Here is an 18,816-nt window from a genome sequence, read left to right as displayed (position 1 = left end):
ATCTCCCAGATAAGTTTACATAGGAACAATGCAAAAAACCTGGAATTCATTTATAACGAAATTTCGCTGTAACGAAACGATTTCTCCGGTCTCTTGGAGTGTTCGTTATAACGGGATTCGACTGTAGTTATTTTCAGCAGGAGGTTTTTAAATATTTTTCTGAGTTGCGATCACCGTCCAGGCCTAGCAGCGGGAAAAGAGCACCCATATATCAACTTGTTTAAACTAAGACCACCATAATACAACTTAAATGGGATTATTTGATAATTACACATTGATCAAGAACTCGTGAGCACGAAAGCACATACAAGCATCGAGCACTCGTGATGCTCGAAAACAACAGGATAGAACAGGCATCTTCAACCCGTTGCTCGCGAGCACCGCAGTGCTCGATGCTCGTGTCCGATTTCGTGCTCTTGATCAACTTCACAATTGAACCCCCCCCCCCTTTGCATACAAATTGCATTCAAGGACAGCAATCACCACGATTTCAGTGCCTTCGTATACCAAACTTGCCCTCAGGGTGCTCTTCATTTGATGATGGGTACAAGCACTGCTCGCGAGTAGGAAAAAAGGTTGAAGGACCCCTGGGATATAAGAAGAGATGTTTAATTTGCGGTAAAGACTAGCAATTTCTTTGGGACACCAGTCAGAGGAGACCGTCACCGGCGACAAAATTTCAATGCGGACTAGTTCGTGTCCGCGTGGGAAAACGAGTGTGTTTTGGAACCGTCTCTTCAGATGACCGACCGATTAAAAAAACAAAACCGATCACAAACGGTCACAAGATCGTCATCAGTATGAGTTTCACTGCGTCAATCGTTTCCTACGTGACATCAATTCCGAGCAGGGCCTCTTGGCTCTTTGGCAACTACTTTTATCCATATCTCTCCTCTTCCAATATAATTATTTGTTGCCACCACCATCATTGTAATTATTTTCTTTCCTCCATGTCCAACTCGTTTGTACTTATTAATTAATGAAGGCAATTTTTCTTCTTCTTCTTTCGGGTCGCTCGAGGGGAGGGTGAGAGACCACCATTACGTGTGATCGCCCTAGCGCATATTAAGGGTCACAACGAGAACCTAATCGAGCCAAGGAAGTGGATAAAGAACACGTCGACGTGATGACCTTAACCTTTGTAATGAAAGGAGTTCTTTTTATTACGAGTTTAATTTCCTTATCACGAGGGATATCGAACGCACGTGTGAGAAAGATCGATATTTGTTGGTAAACGCTCATTAAAAACGTTTTCTTCTCGCAGTTCATGTGGTCTATGTACCATATTGACCAGTCTGGGTGGACTGGTTTTTCCCTTCTTCTCTTAAAAAAGAACTGAAAGATCGATTTGATTAGCCCAGTTCTAAAACTTGACTCCAACATGAACTACAGGTTCTTCCTGGCGTGAATGGAACAGCTGAAGAGTTTGGACAGATGACCACCATTGATTTTTATGGTCCATACGCCTCCCTCTGTATTTGCCGATGGTGTCTCACCGAGCCGTATTCTGTGAACCAAAATTATGAACTTATTGAGTATTATTTTCTTAGAAGAGGGGACATTTTGCTGCCAGGCATTTACGTGAACAGTTATTCAGGCTGTTTCTGAAAGGGCTCGCTCGTATTTACATAGAGAGATGAAACGATAAGAGTTCGTTCGATAGGCTGGCTTGAAATTTCAATTCGCACTGGTTTGCTGAATTGATTACAACTTTAGCGAATAGATGGTGCCAGTCCCGGTGGAATGTCTTTTAAACAGTGGGTGATATTGAATTTTGTAAACAGGGGTCAAGCTACATTACTAATGGCTGCAGTCGAAATAGCTGCCTTGCGTAGCAATGACATTGGCAAAAGTAAAGAATGGAGTTTGAATCTACTTCCCTGTAATGTTTACACTGCTACTACTTAACCGTACACGCTACTTGTAAACATACTTCTGGGGAATTTCTAACGTATTTATGTTGTCGTAATTATGCGTATTTGATGTTGCAGCGGTGCTGACATCTGGCCTCCGTATTTGGAAGTGATCATGTGGATGCGTTGATTTTTGTGTGATGTAAGTACTCTGTCTATGCGGAGAGACAATGTCTCTTCTGTAGTGGAGGCAACTGATGAACTGTTCAGGATGATACAATGGTTGAGGACTCCTACCGTAAAAAATAACATTACGATTATCCCCATGGAAAAAACAGTCAGAAATAAAACATCCGTGGTGCCATCTATAAGTTACGATTGTAATTAATTTGCCAACAGGTATATTCAAAATGCCAGGCGTGCCCATTGAACGTATCACTTGTTTGATCTTTCTATTCCTCACGGTTTCCAAGTTATGTCATTTTAAAGCTAGGGGGTGTCCTTTTAGAAATACCCCGTAGGTATCATTTAAATTGTGAATTTATAGTTGAAATGTGCGAAAATATGATAGGTTTACGAACTTGAATACAATCCAAGGGCGGCCAGTTCGAACCCCTGGTCTAAAAATACGCTGATCTAAAGTATCACAGTTTGGGCAAGACAGATGGCATTTGGGTTGATAAAAAGTGAGCGGGACATGTGACACAGATTTTGTTTGACACCAGAGAAAACTCCAATATTCTCAACGCTTCGGATATTTCTTGTGGTGACGTATTCTTTCAATTGGTAGTTTACTGTTTCAGAGACGATATTTTATAACAGGGTTCTCAATCAGTGGTCCGTGGATCCTTTCGGAAAATCCGTGGAAAGATTCTATGAAATGGAGTCTGACTTTCATATTATGGAAACAAGTAGTCTGTGCAATACAACAAAAAATGTAGGGTCGGGCATAGACGTAATGATTTGAGGGGGGGGGGGGGTTCTGAAACTTAATATTTCTATAGGTATTGGGGAGGGGGGCGTACGCAGGATCGAACTCCGGAAGGGACACAACAATTTTCTTTCAGGGAATTTTCAGTTTTTAATCTTTAAAAAGATTTTCAGTTTAACAGAAATTGATCAGGATAGTCCATAAAGGTATATTCTTTCGATATTTAAATTATTTTACAAAGCTATTTAAAAGTATTTTCAATTTTCGATCACCTTGGGAGGGGGAAATCATGGGCTCCTAGTGCCCCTCCCCGTCTTATACGTTTCTGCTCTGGACTGCATACAAGCTTGCGCCTATGGGGTAAACTTATTAATGGGTTCAAACTGGAGGGAGACCACAAGTTTGAACGTGATTGTGTTTTTACACTTCGTTGCTACTAAACGATACATGCACATCATCATCACATCATCTATATTTCTCTAACACATTGGTACTTGTTGAAATGCGCGTTTTCGTGTTGTGAGCCTAATATGAAATTAGTTTCTGTGTAATGATTATTAAAGTGCTGCCACCTCTCTCTCTCTCTCTATTTTTCGAACTATAATAGTGAAGTGTTATGATTGAATACTTGTACCGTTGTTGGCCTCGTTACAGTGCAATACACCCTGTTTTTGATATCATTGGATTCGTATAAATGGCATCTCTATCTGAGAATAGCACTACCTTCATGCCATCACCAGCTTCAGAAGTCTCAATTCTAAACGATATTCTTCATATTTTCTCAATTTTGTCTTCAAATGAGGCGCGGATCTAAGACGATATGACGGGAAGGGTGAATTGTGTAATATAAGTTCGTTTGATTCTCCCGTATTTTACAGGACACATATTTTCTTATATTATTCGGCTCTAGGAAGAGACGATCGTTCCCATCCCCGCCCCCCTCTGAATCAGCGCCTGGGCGAAGGCAGACACCTTCAGCTTCGAAAAGAGTAGAGGCAGGCATCTTAAGCTGCTAATTGAGTGGAGATATGCATCTTCAACTGCGAATCAGCCGAGGCAAATATCTTTAGCTGCGAATGAAGCCGAGGTAGACACCCTCAGCTGTGAACGGAGTGGAGGCAGACATATTCAGCTGCGAATGAAGTCGAGGCAGGCATATTCAGCTGCGAATGAAGTCGAGGCAGGCATATTCAGCTGCGAATGAAGTCGAGGTAGGCATATTCAGCTGCGAATGAAGTCGAGGCAGGCATATTCAGCTGCAAATCAATCGAGGCGGACATCTTCAGCTTCGAATGGAGTGGACGCAGGCGGCTCTCGGGATGATCTGTCGCAGAAGCGACTTATCGTGCAGGTGCATCGTATCATCCCGTATATTTACGGGCGAGACAAATTTCCCCCCACCATATTATTCGGTTCTTGGGAGGGTCGATCGCCTCACCGTCCCCCCCCCCACCCCAGGATCCGTGCTTGTTTCAAATGATGGTAGGACACTTCTAGAATGACATTTCTTACATTCAGTTTTTGATGAGCATTAACATTTTCACATTGCCAACAATACGGAAGAATTATTCCTATGATTGGCGAACGGGCCAAATCACTGGCATGCAACCGAATCTGAAGCGGTTTCAGCAGCAAAAAAACGACGTTGCTTTTTTTTTTGGAAATTCATCCGTTTCTCGGATGCTCTTAGATAAGGTTGAATTTTTTCAATGATTCAGCATAGGTAGGACTTACATCAATATATTTTATGAGTATCACATCTCTTTCCCGATCCTACGAGACGTTCCGATGATACTCCTTGGGAGTCCTTCCTGGGATTACAACAACTACAGAATACTCGATTTCCCTTTAGGAGAGATGTTCGTGGTCATTGGCGGCATCGAGTTTACAGCTGGAGGCTTGGAAATGGGTATGTGCTGCAGTTGGGTGCCAAATGACGACGAGTAAGTTAATTCATTCAAGGTTATCCGCCCTCACTTGTCAAGGCCTAGTAGAAGTAACTTGCGTTCATATAAAATTTGGCCGAGATATAAAAGAAATTCATTTCCTTGTAAAATAGTTTATGGTGCCTGGAAAAAGGTTGATTTTCGATACCATGAGATTTCTCCGGGCCGTCATGCCGTGGTCGAATCGCTTCGGAAGCGGATGTTTCGTCCACTACTGCGGTGGATATCTTCACTTTAGGATACCGCTGGTACAGTGAAGATGCGATCACCTCGAAGAACCGTGAATGGCGTCAACTAGAGTTTTTGGCCAGAGTCCTTCAAAATAAGGTAACTACTCTGAGAAATTTTGCATTTTTGCCATTGTTCATACAAAGATGTAACTTCGGATTGCAAGCCGTTTTTTTTGTCACACCCTCCAAAGCCGTCGTTACTGCTCGGTGCACTTCTTCGGAACCTCTTGGAATAGTTGTCACTTAAACAAATTCTTTATCCGACGATCCCAGGAAAGAGACACATGGGGATAAGCTGGTTGTGGAAGTATCGGAATGTGATATTTTGACAGGTAATCTCATACCGGGAGAGACCTGTTAGTCCTTAAACATCTGAATGATTCGGTGAGACGCGAGTGACTAGATCTTTCGAAGTCCAAGTCGTGGATGCTTCATCACGATAATGCGGTGGCTCACACATCCCTCTTGGTGTCAGCATACCTGTCAAAATATCACATTCCAATATTTCTACAACCAGCTTATTCCCCCTTATGTGACTTTTTCCTCAGATAAAGAATTTGCTTAAAGAGGCAAAGATTCTCATGTTCCGAAGAAGTTCTTTTTATCCGAATTTACATCTTCGTATGAACGATGGCAAAAATGCAAAATTACACAGGGCAGTTGCTTCGAGGGAAACATCGAATAAACATATTCTATTTGTATTCATTCTTCCATGATAAAATAAGTCTCGAAACTTTTTGAACATAGTGTTATGTATTCAATGCTATTTAGAGATGATCTTCCCTTTCCCCCATGATATTTTAATTAACGCATCATAAGCGGGAGACTGAAATATCAAACCTTGTCTGATGGAAATTCAGTTTTTGTTGGGCTTTTTTCTGAAAATACCCGGGTAAAAAAGCCAACTCTTCCATTTAGATAAATTTATATTATTTGTGGGAAGCGACAGCTTATATCTGGTTGAAATTAGCACCTAATTTCCACGAAGAGGCCCTCAAACCTTGATTTCGGTCTTCTCATTGTCTCATCAAGCTTGCCTTCTAATCATATAATGTCCTTTGGTGTAAATCTTCTGAGAAGATTACGAATTGGTTTCAACGAAAGAGTTTGATTTCGATTAGAGGACTGAGCAAATCATTCATAGTGAGTCCACATGACCAAGGTCAAATACTTATGAATCACCGAATGGTGATTATGGTGATAAATAAGTTAAAATATTTCACACATGCCAGGTAGAAATGTGGTCAGTTTGTAACGGGACGGCTCTTGATTGGTTGGGTAAGGCACCTTAGAGAGGCGGGCGGACTCATTGTACTCGGAGCGGAAAAATCAGTTCTTTATTCAAAGTGACGTCCAATCGCAAAAAAACAGGTTAGGGAACAGCGATTGGCTACAGCGATGATATTGACGTCGCACTTCGCTCAAAGATGACGGATAAGTCAGCCTCGGGTTTCAAGGAGCCCTACAAATGGGGATCGTCATTTCTGCACAGATTTACGCCGTAGTAGTGGACCACGCGCCTTACTCCACGGTGACATAACGATCCTAAAATATCTCCAGCCGTGAAAGCTCATCTTCTCTCTCTCGATTAAATTACCGCCAATGTATAATCAAACCTACATAAAGCAGTTGATAAGATTTAATCAAGTCTGACTTCAATGATGCGTGAAATTTCGTGGCAATACTGAGGCATTACTACTACTTTAACCGCACATGCACCTCGTCAATATTCCCCTGAGTCGGTATAGTCATCCAAGCAGGACATGAGACCTAGCGACGTCACGTCAGACGTTTCTATTCTTTCCTTGAAGGAGGAGTAGGAGCCAAACGCTCACGTTCAGTCCCTGACGAGTGCCTCTCGACGCTAAATCGCTTTACAGAAGAAAAGAATGAAATCGTCTGACGTGACTTGACCGAGTCTCATCTCGAACCCGGAGGACTACACATGCTGGAACGTGATTTCCGAGTCTATATTTGGCCCTAACGTATTTATATGCTGCCAGTGTTATGTTTGATTCGTGTTATACAGGTGCAGCCATCTGACCTCCATAATTTGATGCGAAAAGTGCAAATGCTAAATTTCATTGCTTTGTTACTATCGTGTTGAAGGTGTGCCTGCTCTCTGCGGAAAGACTTTTTTTCAAATGAGAGACAGGCTCGCATTCGCGCCGTAAGTTGGAAAACCGGAGAGAACAAACTTCAGCCGGCCACTACACGAGACCGCAAAGCGGCGATAATGAGCGCATCCATATATTTTTTGGGAAACATAGAATTACGAACTGCTAAACACAACTTATAAAGCTGTTGGGAACCGTTTTTAGTCTCTGATAGCACGGGGGGAGAAAATAGAAATCTAATGAAACAGCAAAGAAATGTCACGTCTAAATACGTGCGAGACGTATACAGACGTGTACGAATACGTATACGAATACTATTATCACATCACTGTGCCGTGGCCGTTCTTGTTTTATCAGCCGTCCGTAAGCCGTTTCTCAGCTGTTGCTTTTACACACAAACATTCTAGATACTCCTGCATTGCAGGTTTTCACACATCGGTCGTCGACACATTTTTTTTTTCTTCTTTATATTTTCGAAAATTGGTCTTATTTCCGAAATACGATGACTTACTAAATATTTTTTTTATCGATCGGGTGAGTGAAACTGTACGAATTTCACTGCTTTTTCGAGAATGGTTTTTATAGCTTCTTTAAAATGAGGGGCTCTGATGTTTTACCACTAAAAGATGTCGATAAATTGATGCCATATTATTATTTTGTTTCAGGATGGGTAGTTTCACCTCATCCCCAAAGATAATAAATGACGACGTCGCCGACAACGACATAAATCTACCGAAGCACGTGACTTGGGAAGACCTCCGGATCAGGTGCGACGAGGAGCTGTCAGACAGACCACCGAGGATCCAGAGGCGCTTCAGACACGTCGCTTCCCAGACCGAACGTGAACTCGACGGGGACAGCGGGAACGTCAGAATTTTGCAGTGGAATGTCCTGTCACAAGGTGAGAGAATTTTTTTGGTGTAAAGTAAGAAAAAAAAAGTCCCATATAACGAGAATCTCGCTATTACGGCTAATTCGCAACTGATTTTCAACAGCTAATGTTATAGAAAGAAAAATAGTCGCTTATATAGTCAGTTATTTATGAATGAAAATCAGAACACACATTCGCTATAACGACAACGGAGATTCTCGAAAAGTCTGTTTCCTCTTTTCCTTTCTTTAAGAATTGTAAAATAAAATGGACCAGTTTACCGCACACACCAACTCCAGTCACATGTCGGCATGCGGAAATTTCCAACTTGTGGAGTTGGGCGGGAAATGAAACCGCCATCTATCGGTGGTCACCCCAGGCTCGATAGGTAGGTGGTTGCCCGAATGGCGCAGTGGTAGGATGTTCGTCTTACACTATGAAGGTCACCGCTAAGGTCAACTGGTTCGAATCCGGGAAAGAACATCAGGAACAATTTCTTTATCTACCGAGACTAAGGCGACCAGCGATAGATGGCGTGCTAATTATGCCCCTAACTCCACTGGCGGGAAATTGCTATATGGCGATATATGACTGGAGATGGTGTGCGGTAAAATAGGCTCGGTAGGTAAAGAACTTGTAATCATAAAATTGACCAGAGAAAGAGTGGCATTTTTAAAAAAAAAAATTTCTTCACCCAATTCATAAGTGTTTACGAACGGGCCACACGGCAGTTTCTCCGAATAGATATGAGGAACACATACTGTATCCTCATCTTCTTGTTATCTATATAGAAGGTGGAAAAACGCAGAATTTTTTATCGGTAGGTGTGTTGGATGAGTAGGTGGTGCACGAACTCTGGTTTTGTCATCGTTGTTATTTCCTTGGAAAAATCGTTCCCCCACTGCCCTTTCTTGGATTCCTGTAAAACTAGACATAGGGCAACAAACAAGTCTTGATCATTTCCTCAGTTTAAGTTGTTTTTTCGCTGCCAAATCTCCAGATCTTGCGGTTCTTTTTACGTCAAAATTGCATGAGTGAGATAGTCCCTGATTTTTTTTTGCTATGGAAAGAAAGGTTTAGTAAAGGTTTGGCAATGGTTTTTCTGAACAAAATTTTAAGAATTTTGTTCATTTCAGTTTTCAAATTTTCACATTCGAATAGGGTTTATTCGAATGTGAAAAGCAGTTCAAAATAAAAGGGAAAGAAAAATCAATTTATCTAGTTGATTTTTCTCCCACTATGTTTCTACAGTTCAAAAAAAAAAACTAAAATTCATGAAGTCCGTTATAACGACAATCTTTCCTTGGGAAAGGGGCCATTCAAGTATTAAGTAAGCAGATTTTCAGCCATTTTTGACCCCTCCCCCCTCGTCAGCAAAACACTGTGTGACAAATCCCTCCTCTGTCAGCAGCTTAGAATACTTCATATCTTCAAAAGGGGGGGGGGGTGATGACGTAAGCAACCTTCAACCCCCCCCCCGTCATCAAAAGTCAGCAAATTCGAGCCCCCCCCCCCCCCCCCCCCCGATGCTGACGTAATACTTGAATGACCCCAAACTGCCGTTACAACGTACTTTTACTGTATTCTGTCTTTTGCGGAATTCCCGATTTCAGTTTCGACGGGGGTTAGTCAAACCATAATGGAAAACATTGGGTTTCCCGATGTTCTTAATCTCTTCACACCCGAGTTAAAACTGAATATTGAATTTTTTTTGATTGATTTGTGTTTATTGTATGTTGTGAAAATGCCCTTTAAAAATATTTTTTTAGATTGATTAATTAATTTGGATCGATATTTTTACTATAACCATTTGAGATAGCTTCACATATGTGCACCTCAGGCCTTGAAAAAAGAATCATTAGAAACCATTTAAAACGAGGTACACATATGCAAATGCGCACCTCGGGAGCGAAGAGGTTATAGTATCTCGTGTATTCAAACCTGATACACAAAAAAGTCTAATAAATTCATAAATAGTTTAAAAATTTATAAAAATTAGAGGAATTGGTATATTCGTACGCGGTTTGCAAATGCGGTTATTCTCACGAACGCACATTATATACACAAAAATCAAGTTTCCTCACAATTCAAGTAAATTTCTATACCTTACAACAGCGGTTCTCAACCTTTTTTGATTCGCGGAGCCCTTCAAAGTAAAAAAATTCTATGGCGGAGCCCCGTAGGCCAATTTTTTAATTATTCATCAAAGTTACTGATTAATTTTTACTATTTGAAAGTATTTATAATTATTATTTTTTTTAATTTTACTGTTTTTTTTTATTTTCCTCGAGCGGCCGCGGAGCCCATGGAGAGCGCATAAGGAGCCCCAAGGTCTCCGCGGAGCACCGGTTGAGAACCGCTGCCTTACAACACCTGAAAGAAAGAAAAAAAAAAACGTTTTTCATAATTAGTTTCGTAGTATTTAATGAATTCTGTCATTGTTTCATGTACGGGATTAGTCTAGTGGCAAAGTTCTGGCGTTCATTCATTCATTGTCATTGTTTATGATTGGGCGTTTAAATCAAAACATATTTAAATCTATAGTAGTTACAATAATCGACAATGAAGGAAGATGTGTTCCCAAGTTTCCAGAGCATTTACAGTACAAAACGTACATGGCTGTAAATGGAATAGCCTACCTCCGGTGATCATGAGTCCTAACATAATTAACACGGTTAAAAAGATGAACATATATTGGGATAGATCGAGAAGCTATCCATACTTAGATAATTATTTAGTTATAATAATTATTATTTTATGTAATTATTTTCGAGATATATGCTTTCATATTGGGTTGCTGTATTTAGGGGCCGGGATTACACTATAAAAGTTTTGTAAAAATGCTTTTATAAAAGTTGAAAAATACAACCAATGAACTGGTCGGTTACATTCATTGCAAATGCAACTAATCAGTTGTATTTTAAAGTTTTATAAAAGAATTTTTACAAAACTTTTATTGTGTAATCCCGGTCTCAGTTATATTTGACAAATACATTCTTTTATGGACATCTTTTGTCATCAGCCATTTCGTTTGGCAACTGGTCTGTTGAGGACTTTGTGTTAGTATTTGTATACCCCAAGTAATGACAAAAATATATTGTCCCTGATTAGGTTACCGCCCCCCCCCCCCTTCATATTTGGCCCAATATAATTTTATAATCACGCTGTATAAAGATGATTGGTATATAACCTCAAGCGAAATAATTGTATTTTTTACATACTTTCCGAGTTTCATATGTTCGCGGAAATTCGTTAATGGCTCGCGTCAAAAACAGTGACAAGCCTGAAGTTACTGACCATGTCACAAAACACAAATGACCATGAAATGAAACGATTTAAAATCTCTTAAAATGATTTCTCTCATTTTATTTCCAGCTCTGGCAATGGGCAGCGATAAATTCGTCGCGTGTCCGATAGAGGCCCTCAGCTGGAGGACGAGGAGGTGGAGGATGCTAGAAGAGATCCTCGCCATCGAACCCGACATCCTATGCCTCCAGGAGGTCGATCACTACCAATTCCTCAAGAAGACGCTCGGATCCCTGGGTTTTTCCGGAGTGTTTTTTCCGAAGCCGGACTCACCTTGTTATTACATCGTCGGCAACAACGGGCCGGACGGATGCGCGATCTTCTACAATGCCAATAAGTACAAACTGGTCGACACCAAGACCAGAGCTCTCGAAGTCTGGGGTGTCCAATCAAATCAAGTGGCTATCCTGTGTCAATTCAAGTAAGCATTTTCTCAGAGATTTAATCATAACGTTACATACTGAGGGTGCCGTCTTAACGCACGGGCCCCACCCGGGCACCTTAAGAGAAGAGAGGGACCTAAAAAAAAAGGAAAAAGAGAACTAGTTGAAATATTCGATAATTTTCAAGGTAATGGCTTCAGAAGCACCACTTGGCCCAGGGCCCCATGATACTCTTAAAACGGCCCTGCTCACTGACTGTGTTGAATCGACCTCATTCAAGGGAATTAATTGTGGTGTTATTAGGTGCGTATAAAGGAGGTTGTTCTATCTGAACTAATAATAGGTTTGCTGTTCGAATTGATGTCTCGGAAACCGTTAAAAATAAGCTGGATAGGGGAAACACACAGCGTTTAGCTACAGCGATAATACCGACGTCACACTTTTGCCCAAAGATGGCGCATAAGCTAGCCGAGTATTTCAAGGGGCTTTAATTTATGCCAGTGATTCCTAACGTGGGTGTTAACGCTCCCGGGGGGGGGCGATAGAATGTTCCAGAGGGGCGGTAGAAGTTACAGGTAGATTGCGTTGGGGGGCGATGGGACAAGAAAGGTTGGGAAACTATGATTTAATCGAACCAACTGCGATGCTATTTTGGTGAATCAAATATGACTTTGATTCAACTGTGACGCCATTTTGATGAATCAAGTATAACGTCGTTTAGGTGAATCAACTGTGACGTCATTTAAGAGAAATTAACTGTGATGTCATTTAGGTGAATTAACTGTGATGTCATTTAGGTGAATTAACTGTGATGTCATTTAGGTAAAGATGCCTGGAATATACCGAACTCTCAATGTAAGAGTGACAAAAATCAGTTTTATGCTCAAAGAAACGTCTAATCGTTAAAAAAAAAGTGGCATAGAGAGCAGTCATTGGCTATAGTGATAATACTGATGCCACACTTCCGAAAAAGATGGCGCATAGGTCAGCCTGATATTTCGAAGAGCTTTAATTTAGGTGCATCATGCTATTTGGGACTGGTTTTTTTTGTATTGAGATTCTATTTTGTGAATCAAGTATAAAACGTCATTCAGGTGATTCAGCTGTGACGTCATTTATCAACTGTAACGATATTTAGGGGAATCAAGAGTACCATTTAGGGGAACCAACAGTAATGCTATAAGTGAATTGACTTTGACGTAGGATGACTTTGGGAATCAACTGGAATCAATTCAATCACCCAATGTTCTTTCGATCATTTCGAATCTGTTGGTGTACTTTCACATTAATCTTATTGATCTTTTCTAGGCGAATAACGGACGGAAGAGCCTTCTACGTGTGCACCACCCACCTGAAAGCCCGGCAGGGCTCTGTCCTGGCCACTTTGCGCCACGAGCAAGGCAAGGACCTCCTGGAATTCGTCAAGCTCCACGTTTCCGGTCGTCGACTACCCGTCATAGTCACTGGGGACTTCAACGCCAATCCGACCGAGCCCGTCTACAAGACGATGACCAAAGACGACCTCATGCCCATGGACAGCGCCTGCCGCTACCTGTCCAACCGGCTGGTCGAACCTCCTTACACGACGTGGAAGATCCGAGAGGAAGGAGAGCATTGCCAAACCTTGGACTATATATTCTTCACGAAGGAATCGCTTTCCCTGCAGAGCGTTCTGGACCTCCCGACTGCCGAGGACATCGGAGAAGGACGCGTGCCGTCCTACGTCTATCCATCTGACCATTTCTCGATCGTGTCCGATTTCAAATTCGTGTAACCAGGAGAGAAGCCCCGATCTAAACCTTTTGTGTAGTATGGTCATTCTCCGCATGTATGTACCGTAAATACGGAGAAAATCCCTGGATCGATCAAAAATGATCGGCTCACCGAATTCAAATCCTCAGGTTTCTCGATTCTACACTCTTATATTTTAGGCCAGTATACTTTTCGGACGTAGACCGAACGAAGCAATAAAGGAGAATTCGATTATATGAACTGACATAGATGCATATCGCGACCCGAACATATGTATCGCATTACACCACTATACAGCACGATTCTTGTCCCTGGTTAGCAGACTAAATTTCCCAATAGTATACGACTAAAAAAGACTGAATACGGTACAGCAATTTTAAACTTTGGTTTTGTGGTGAGGGAATCGATATTTGTGAATTGGCCATTTAACATTATCTCATTGAAATATTGAAAATGCCAAAAAAAATTTTTTGCACCGACAATCATTTTAAAAAACTGTAAAATAATTGAGTCCCGTATCTGGACGTTTAACAGAAAATAAAATTAGTGTTGAAATAAAATTTCAAATATTTAAAATTAATGGGACTTCTTTTCCATCTTTATTTCCATATGCATTTCATTTTCACGTTTTAGCTCCCAAAACTAATCTCCATGGTGTTTTTCGGTGTTTTCTTCCTGATATAAATGCTCCAAAAGTCGTGAATTCTTTCGTGAAGGTGCTCTTTTGAGTAACCACACATGTCTCCTTTGAATTTTTCGAGATGAGAGTGGAGGAGATTGGATGTGTCACATATTGTACTGTAACTACAGTAAAGAATGTGGAAAAAACAAACTTCTAAAAAAAATCCGATGAAGAAATTTGGGATATATCTCTGTCCACATGCTTAACGAGTTCTTAGGTAACCGCATTGAGTATCAAAAACCATATTTAGCTTGTGGAAGAACACAAAATTCTGTACAAAAATGAAATTTACATTTCTCAAAATGACAAATCACTAATCTTGAAAAATTCAAAGAAAGCATGGGTGCTTACCCAAAAAAGAGCACCTTCACCAAAAAGTTCTACGTAAGGGAGAACACATCGAAAATGTCGAGGCAATTATTTTCGGGAGCCAAAAAAAGGAGGAATACGAAGTGCATATGGGGAAACAAAAATGGGAAAAAGTCTCATTATTTTTTAAATTTAAAATTTTATTTTCTTTGAAAGGTCCAGATACGGAACTATTCTAAAACTTATTTACAGTTTTTAAAATTATTATCAGTGCGAAAAGTTTTGTTGTTGTTGTCATTTTCAATGTTCCAGTCAGCCAATGGTAAATGACCAATTCACAAATATCGATCCTCCCTCATCACAAAACCAAAGTTTGAGGGAAATGATCATGATTTCCATGATTACTTAGACCAAGAAAACACAGAAATAACAACTTTTAACCAAGGACAAAGAAATGTTTTTTTTGTTTTGTTAAATAGTATTATATGGACTGACGTAGATGTAAATAGCGACCCGAAAACATATGTATCGCATTATTAATACGCATGTTGTTATCCGGAGATGACAGAGTGCAAATGTATTTATATGATAGCACCGCCGAGGAATGTACAGTATTTTAACTTATGTATTTATATCGTGTTTGTTCGTGTATCATGTATAGTCGTGGTGTTTACTGGAAGTAGTACACAATATTTGTGATCCTATGTAATATAGAGCTGCTTTTATTTGTAATCTTCATAAATACCCCAGATTATGTAAGATAAAAATTCATATTATCTGAAATAATGTGGTGCATGGTTCTGTTTCTTTGTCTAAACCTAAAGCATGTGAAATCAGGTATATTCATCTAAGAGAGTCATTACATTATCACAAATTCCTCTTCACAACAATGAGCTTCCTTTGAGAAGTGACAATGGCACAAGCGTGTACCATGGGGCTTTGCAAGCTATATACCAGGGGTGGCCAACTTCTTTCTGTTCAAGGGCCAACATAACGGTCGGCTGCTGCGGGCCGCATTAGGAGTGTCACTCCAGTAAAATGGGACCAGGAAAAATCTCATATTTGTATGTACAATTTTTTATCCCAAAACACGAGCAATTTAGTCGCTAAACGTTTACCCTGGGTATTATATCCCCTTCCATCTTCATAAACATATTCATTTTTTATTGGTTGCGTTCCCAGCCAGATGTAATGCGTCAAAAATTAGTTTCTTCTGCAAACTATTCCATCCAATAAATTCTTAGTTTAAATTCTACAAGTTATTGTACATAGTTCCAATTGTTCAAATATTGTTTTGGCAAAATAGGCAATTAGCCAACCTAATTGGCGGAAAAAAAATTGCCCATGTGCCAAGCTAGCAATTTGTATGTTGGAAAAAGCAGTATGGGGTATGGGGCCGTTCAAATATTACGTCGTCATCGATGGGGGGGGGGGGAGGTTTCCGATTTGCTGACATTTGATGGCAGGGGGGGGGGTTGGATAATGCTTACGCCATCAACCACCCTTTATGAAAATATGAGTTAGGATTCAGAGGGGCAGAGCTGATGACAAAATTTTGCTGACACGGGGGGGGGGGAGAGGGGGTCAGTGTTTTGGTGACTTTTGCTGACAAAGGGGGGGGGGTCAAAAATGGCTAAAAATTTGCTTACGTAATACTTGAACGGCCCCTATGGTAATAATTAGGGCTCGGATTTTTATGAACTAAGAATGAAACGTCGTGGCTGATCGGTTAAAAAACTTAAAAAATTCAGGTTTTATAATCTGTCACCAACGACCTTCCATCTTTAGGTCATAAAAATCCGAGCCCTAGTGAAAAGTAGAAAATTATTTTCGTCACTAATAATAATGCATCTAATGTTTCCGTTGTTGGAACGAGAATAGCTCAAACAATGATCACCAATTTGATTTAACACCTTGTAAATTATTAATTTTAATTTGATAATTTATTTTTACCTTGTCGGGGGCCCGCACAAAATCGCCTCGTGGGCCGCATAGCTAGCTATACCATCGGGGGAAATCAGCTATTACTCATTGTTCGCAGGGCCACATAACATCAACTTATTGGCAATTGCAAAAGTTGCAGAACAACGTATAACGGTATAATGCGTAGCGAATTTTGCGTAGCGAGCCTTTTGCTCATGAGTAACCTTATAGAGTACCTGGATCCCATATCCTTTATCTTAATGCGGATTACTTAGAGAAGGTGCAAAGAGGGAGAGAGAGAGAGAGATCGAATATATTTAAGTTTTCCCCTTCAGAACCGGGTATTCCTGTTTTGGAATTTTTAAATGTTTTCTTGATAATGAAAAAATGCATTACAAACGTAAATTTCAATTATACTTTTTCCCATGGGAATCTCCAGGGTACACTTCATACAAATCACTAATCAGGGACTATTACGAAAAATACACCTTGACCTCTTTTCCCGAATTTTCGATTTGGTCCAGTGTGAGTAACTGTTCTCGTGTTAAGATAATTGAAATTTTACTCATCCCGTACAAGGTCTGTTAAGTATAATAATCATTTTTTGACTTAAGCCGCCATAGTCATGATAAAATTCCCATATGTTTTCATAGGGTGGCGTGGAGCCCACATATTTCCGCATAAATTAAAAAAAAAAATTCACTCGAGAGTCACTTGCTATACATTCACGTGCATGTGAGTATGATTCTTCTTGACGAAATTTTATGGACAATAGACATGTTTAATGTATTTTCGATATTTTTTCCAGCGGATGATAGTAATGGGAATCATTGCTGTCTTCAAAATGGTCTGTGGACCCCCCCGCCCCTTTTTCCCCACGGATCAGCGAGGAGTTGATAAGGGGAGTCCGTAATGTGTTTTAGAACGAAGCAGAAATTTCTCAAGAAATCTGCTGTTGGAACTCCGATAGTTCAAAAAATAATGATCAAAAATTTAATTTTTTCATGGTACTTTTACCTTGTCGTGGGCCGCATCAACACCACCTACAAAACAAGGCCTCCGCACGAAGCTTGTGACGTCAATGAAAGCCATTTCTTCTATTGCCATTGGATATACTGCAAAAAAAGTAAAGATATAGCATGCGTTGGCCTGGTATATCCAATGGCAATAGAGGAAATGGCCTTCTTCAGTGACGTCACGAGCTTCGTGCGGAGGCTTTGTTCTATAGGTGGTGTTGGCCGCATGCGGCCCGTGAAGTGTGGGGCCAGCTGTTGGCCACCCCTGCTATATTATATCTGCAGCTTCTATCCCTCTGCAGTCCAGTACTATCATTTCCCAAGGGGTAATGTCACCTATTTTGGTCAATACTGGTCTAGGAGTGTCTTGGTGTTTGACCAACGATTTCTAAGATAAGCGGTATTTGAAAGATACTGGTATAAATCTCAAAACGGAACCAAAAGAACAGAGAAAAATCCATTGGAATTATTTTTATGTACACATAACACACACACACAAAACATCCATTCATCAATGCAGATCTTCACTGTTTACAAAATATTGGGCTTGGCAGTTGCCGGACTGACGAAACGTAACCTCTGCTCAAATGAATAGCGGTTCTGCAAGAAAAAAAATTGAAAGAAATGTGAAATTCTCATGAGAAAAAATCACAATATATATATACATATATCAAATTTAATGATATTTCCCCTTACTCTTGTTGGCGGAAAATAATGCTAAAAGTTGCCAATTATTGTTAAAACCATCGAGAAATCACCGATGAGCTCTTCTACAAATCGCAGTAGATTGAAAGGAAGTCCATGTTCACACACAAATATATGAAAACATGTAAAATTAATATTTATAGTCATAATTATAATTTTGTTCAATTTAATCTAACCCTTGTGTTTTCAGTAAAGAATAAAAATTTAAGTAGATTTCGTTAAAATTTCGGAAAACAATTACGGCCAAAATTACGGGAAAATATGGGAATACGAGGTTAATACGGGACATATGGTTACCCCCCATGCACAAGAAAAAACTTCGAGACATAGGAACCTTACATTCTGAAGTGAACGCATTGAGTTTGGACACGAATCTCCAAGATACTGTGCAGATTGCGAAGGAAGGATGCGGATGGATATACTCACATTCCATTCTTCTTGTGGTTAGGCTTGATCTTCGGTGTCTTGTAGCTTCGGCGATCGTCCTTCCTGTAACCGGATGTTGTTGTTGTTGGAGCATGATGTGATGAATCCCAGAACGAGTGGTCACTCGGTTGCGGTAGATGCTGTCTGGATGGCGATGCCGTACGGGTTTTCCATTTGCGATTCAACAGGAACACGAAGCTCTTGAACAGTTCGAAGACTTCCAGCACGGTTATCAGCGAGACGCCAATGTACAGGCCGAGGCAACCGCCCAGATCTGCGAATAACTGAGTTACCTGCCATGAACAAAATACAGAAAATATTCGTGGAATGTCTTGTGAAAAAGAAAAACCGATTAACCGTTTCTTC

The 18,816-nt window shown here is 40.4% G+C and overlaps 1 protein-coding gene across 4 annotated transcripts in view; it reads left to right on the top strand.

Moving 5' to 3' along the window:
* Window positions 1-15,166, top strand: part of cu (NADP/NADPH phosphatase nocturnin) — a 64,479-nt gene extending 49,313 nt beyond the window's left edge. For all 4 annotated transcript variants that reach the window (XM_089249632.1, XM_089249630.1, XM_089249628.1 and 1 more), the window contains 3 exons: window positions 7,743-7,978; window positions 11,324-11,675; window positions 12,946-15,166. In XM_089249632.1, coding sequence (XP_089105758.1) covers window positions 7,744-7,978; window positions 11,324-11,675; window positions 12,946-13,411 — 1,053 coding nt within the window. In that variant the 5' untranslated portion in view covers window position 7,743 and the 3' untranslated portion in view covers window positions 13,412-15,166. The remainder of the gene's footprint in view (window positions 1-7,742; window positions 7,979-11,323; window positions 11,676-12,945) is intronic.
* The last annotated feature ends 3,650 nt before the right edge of the window (window positions 15,167-18,816 follow it).

This window comes from Pholcus phalangioides, unplaced genomic scaffold (assembly GCF_987345545.1).
Source record: "Pholcus phalangioides strain wild (caught in Gottingen) unplaced genomic scaffold, Ppha-v1.0 ptg000022l_1, whole genome shotgun sequence".
Lineage (NCBI taxonomy): Eukaryota > Metazoa > Arthropoda > Arachnida > Araneae > Pholcidae > Pholcus > Pholcus phalangioides.
The sequence above is the reverse complement of the archived record's forward strand: the minus strand, read 5'-3'. Positions and strand labels throughout refer to the sequence as shown.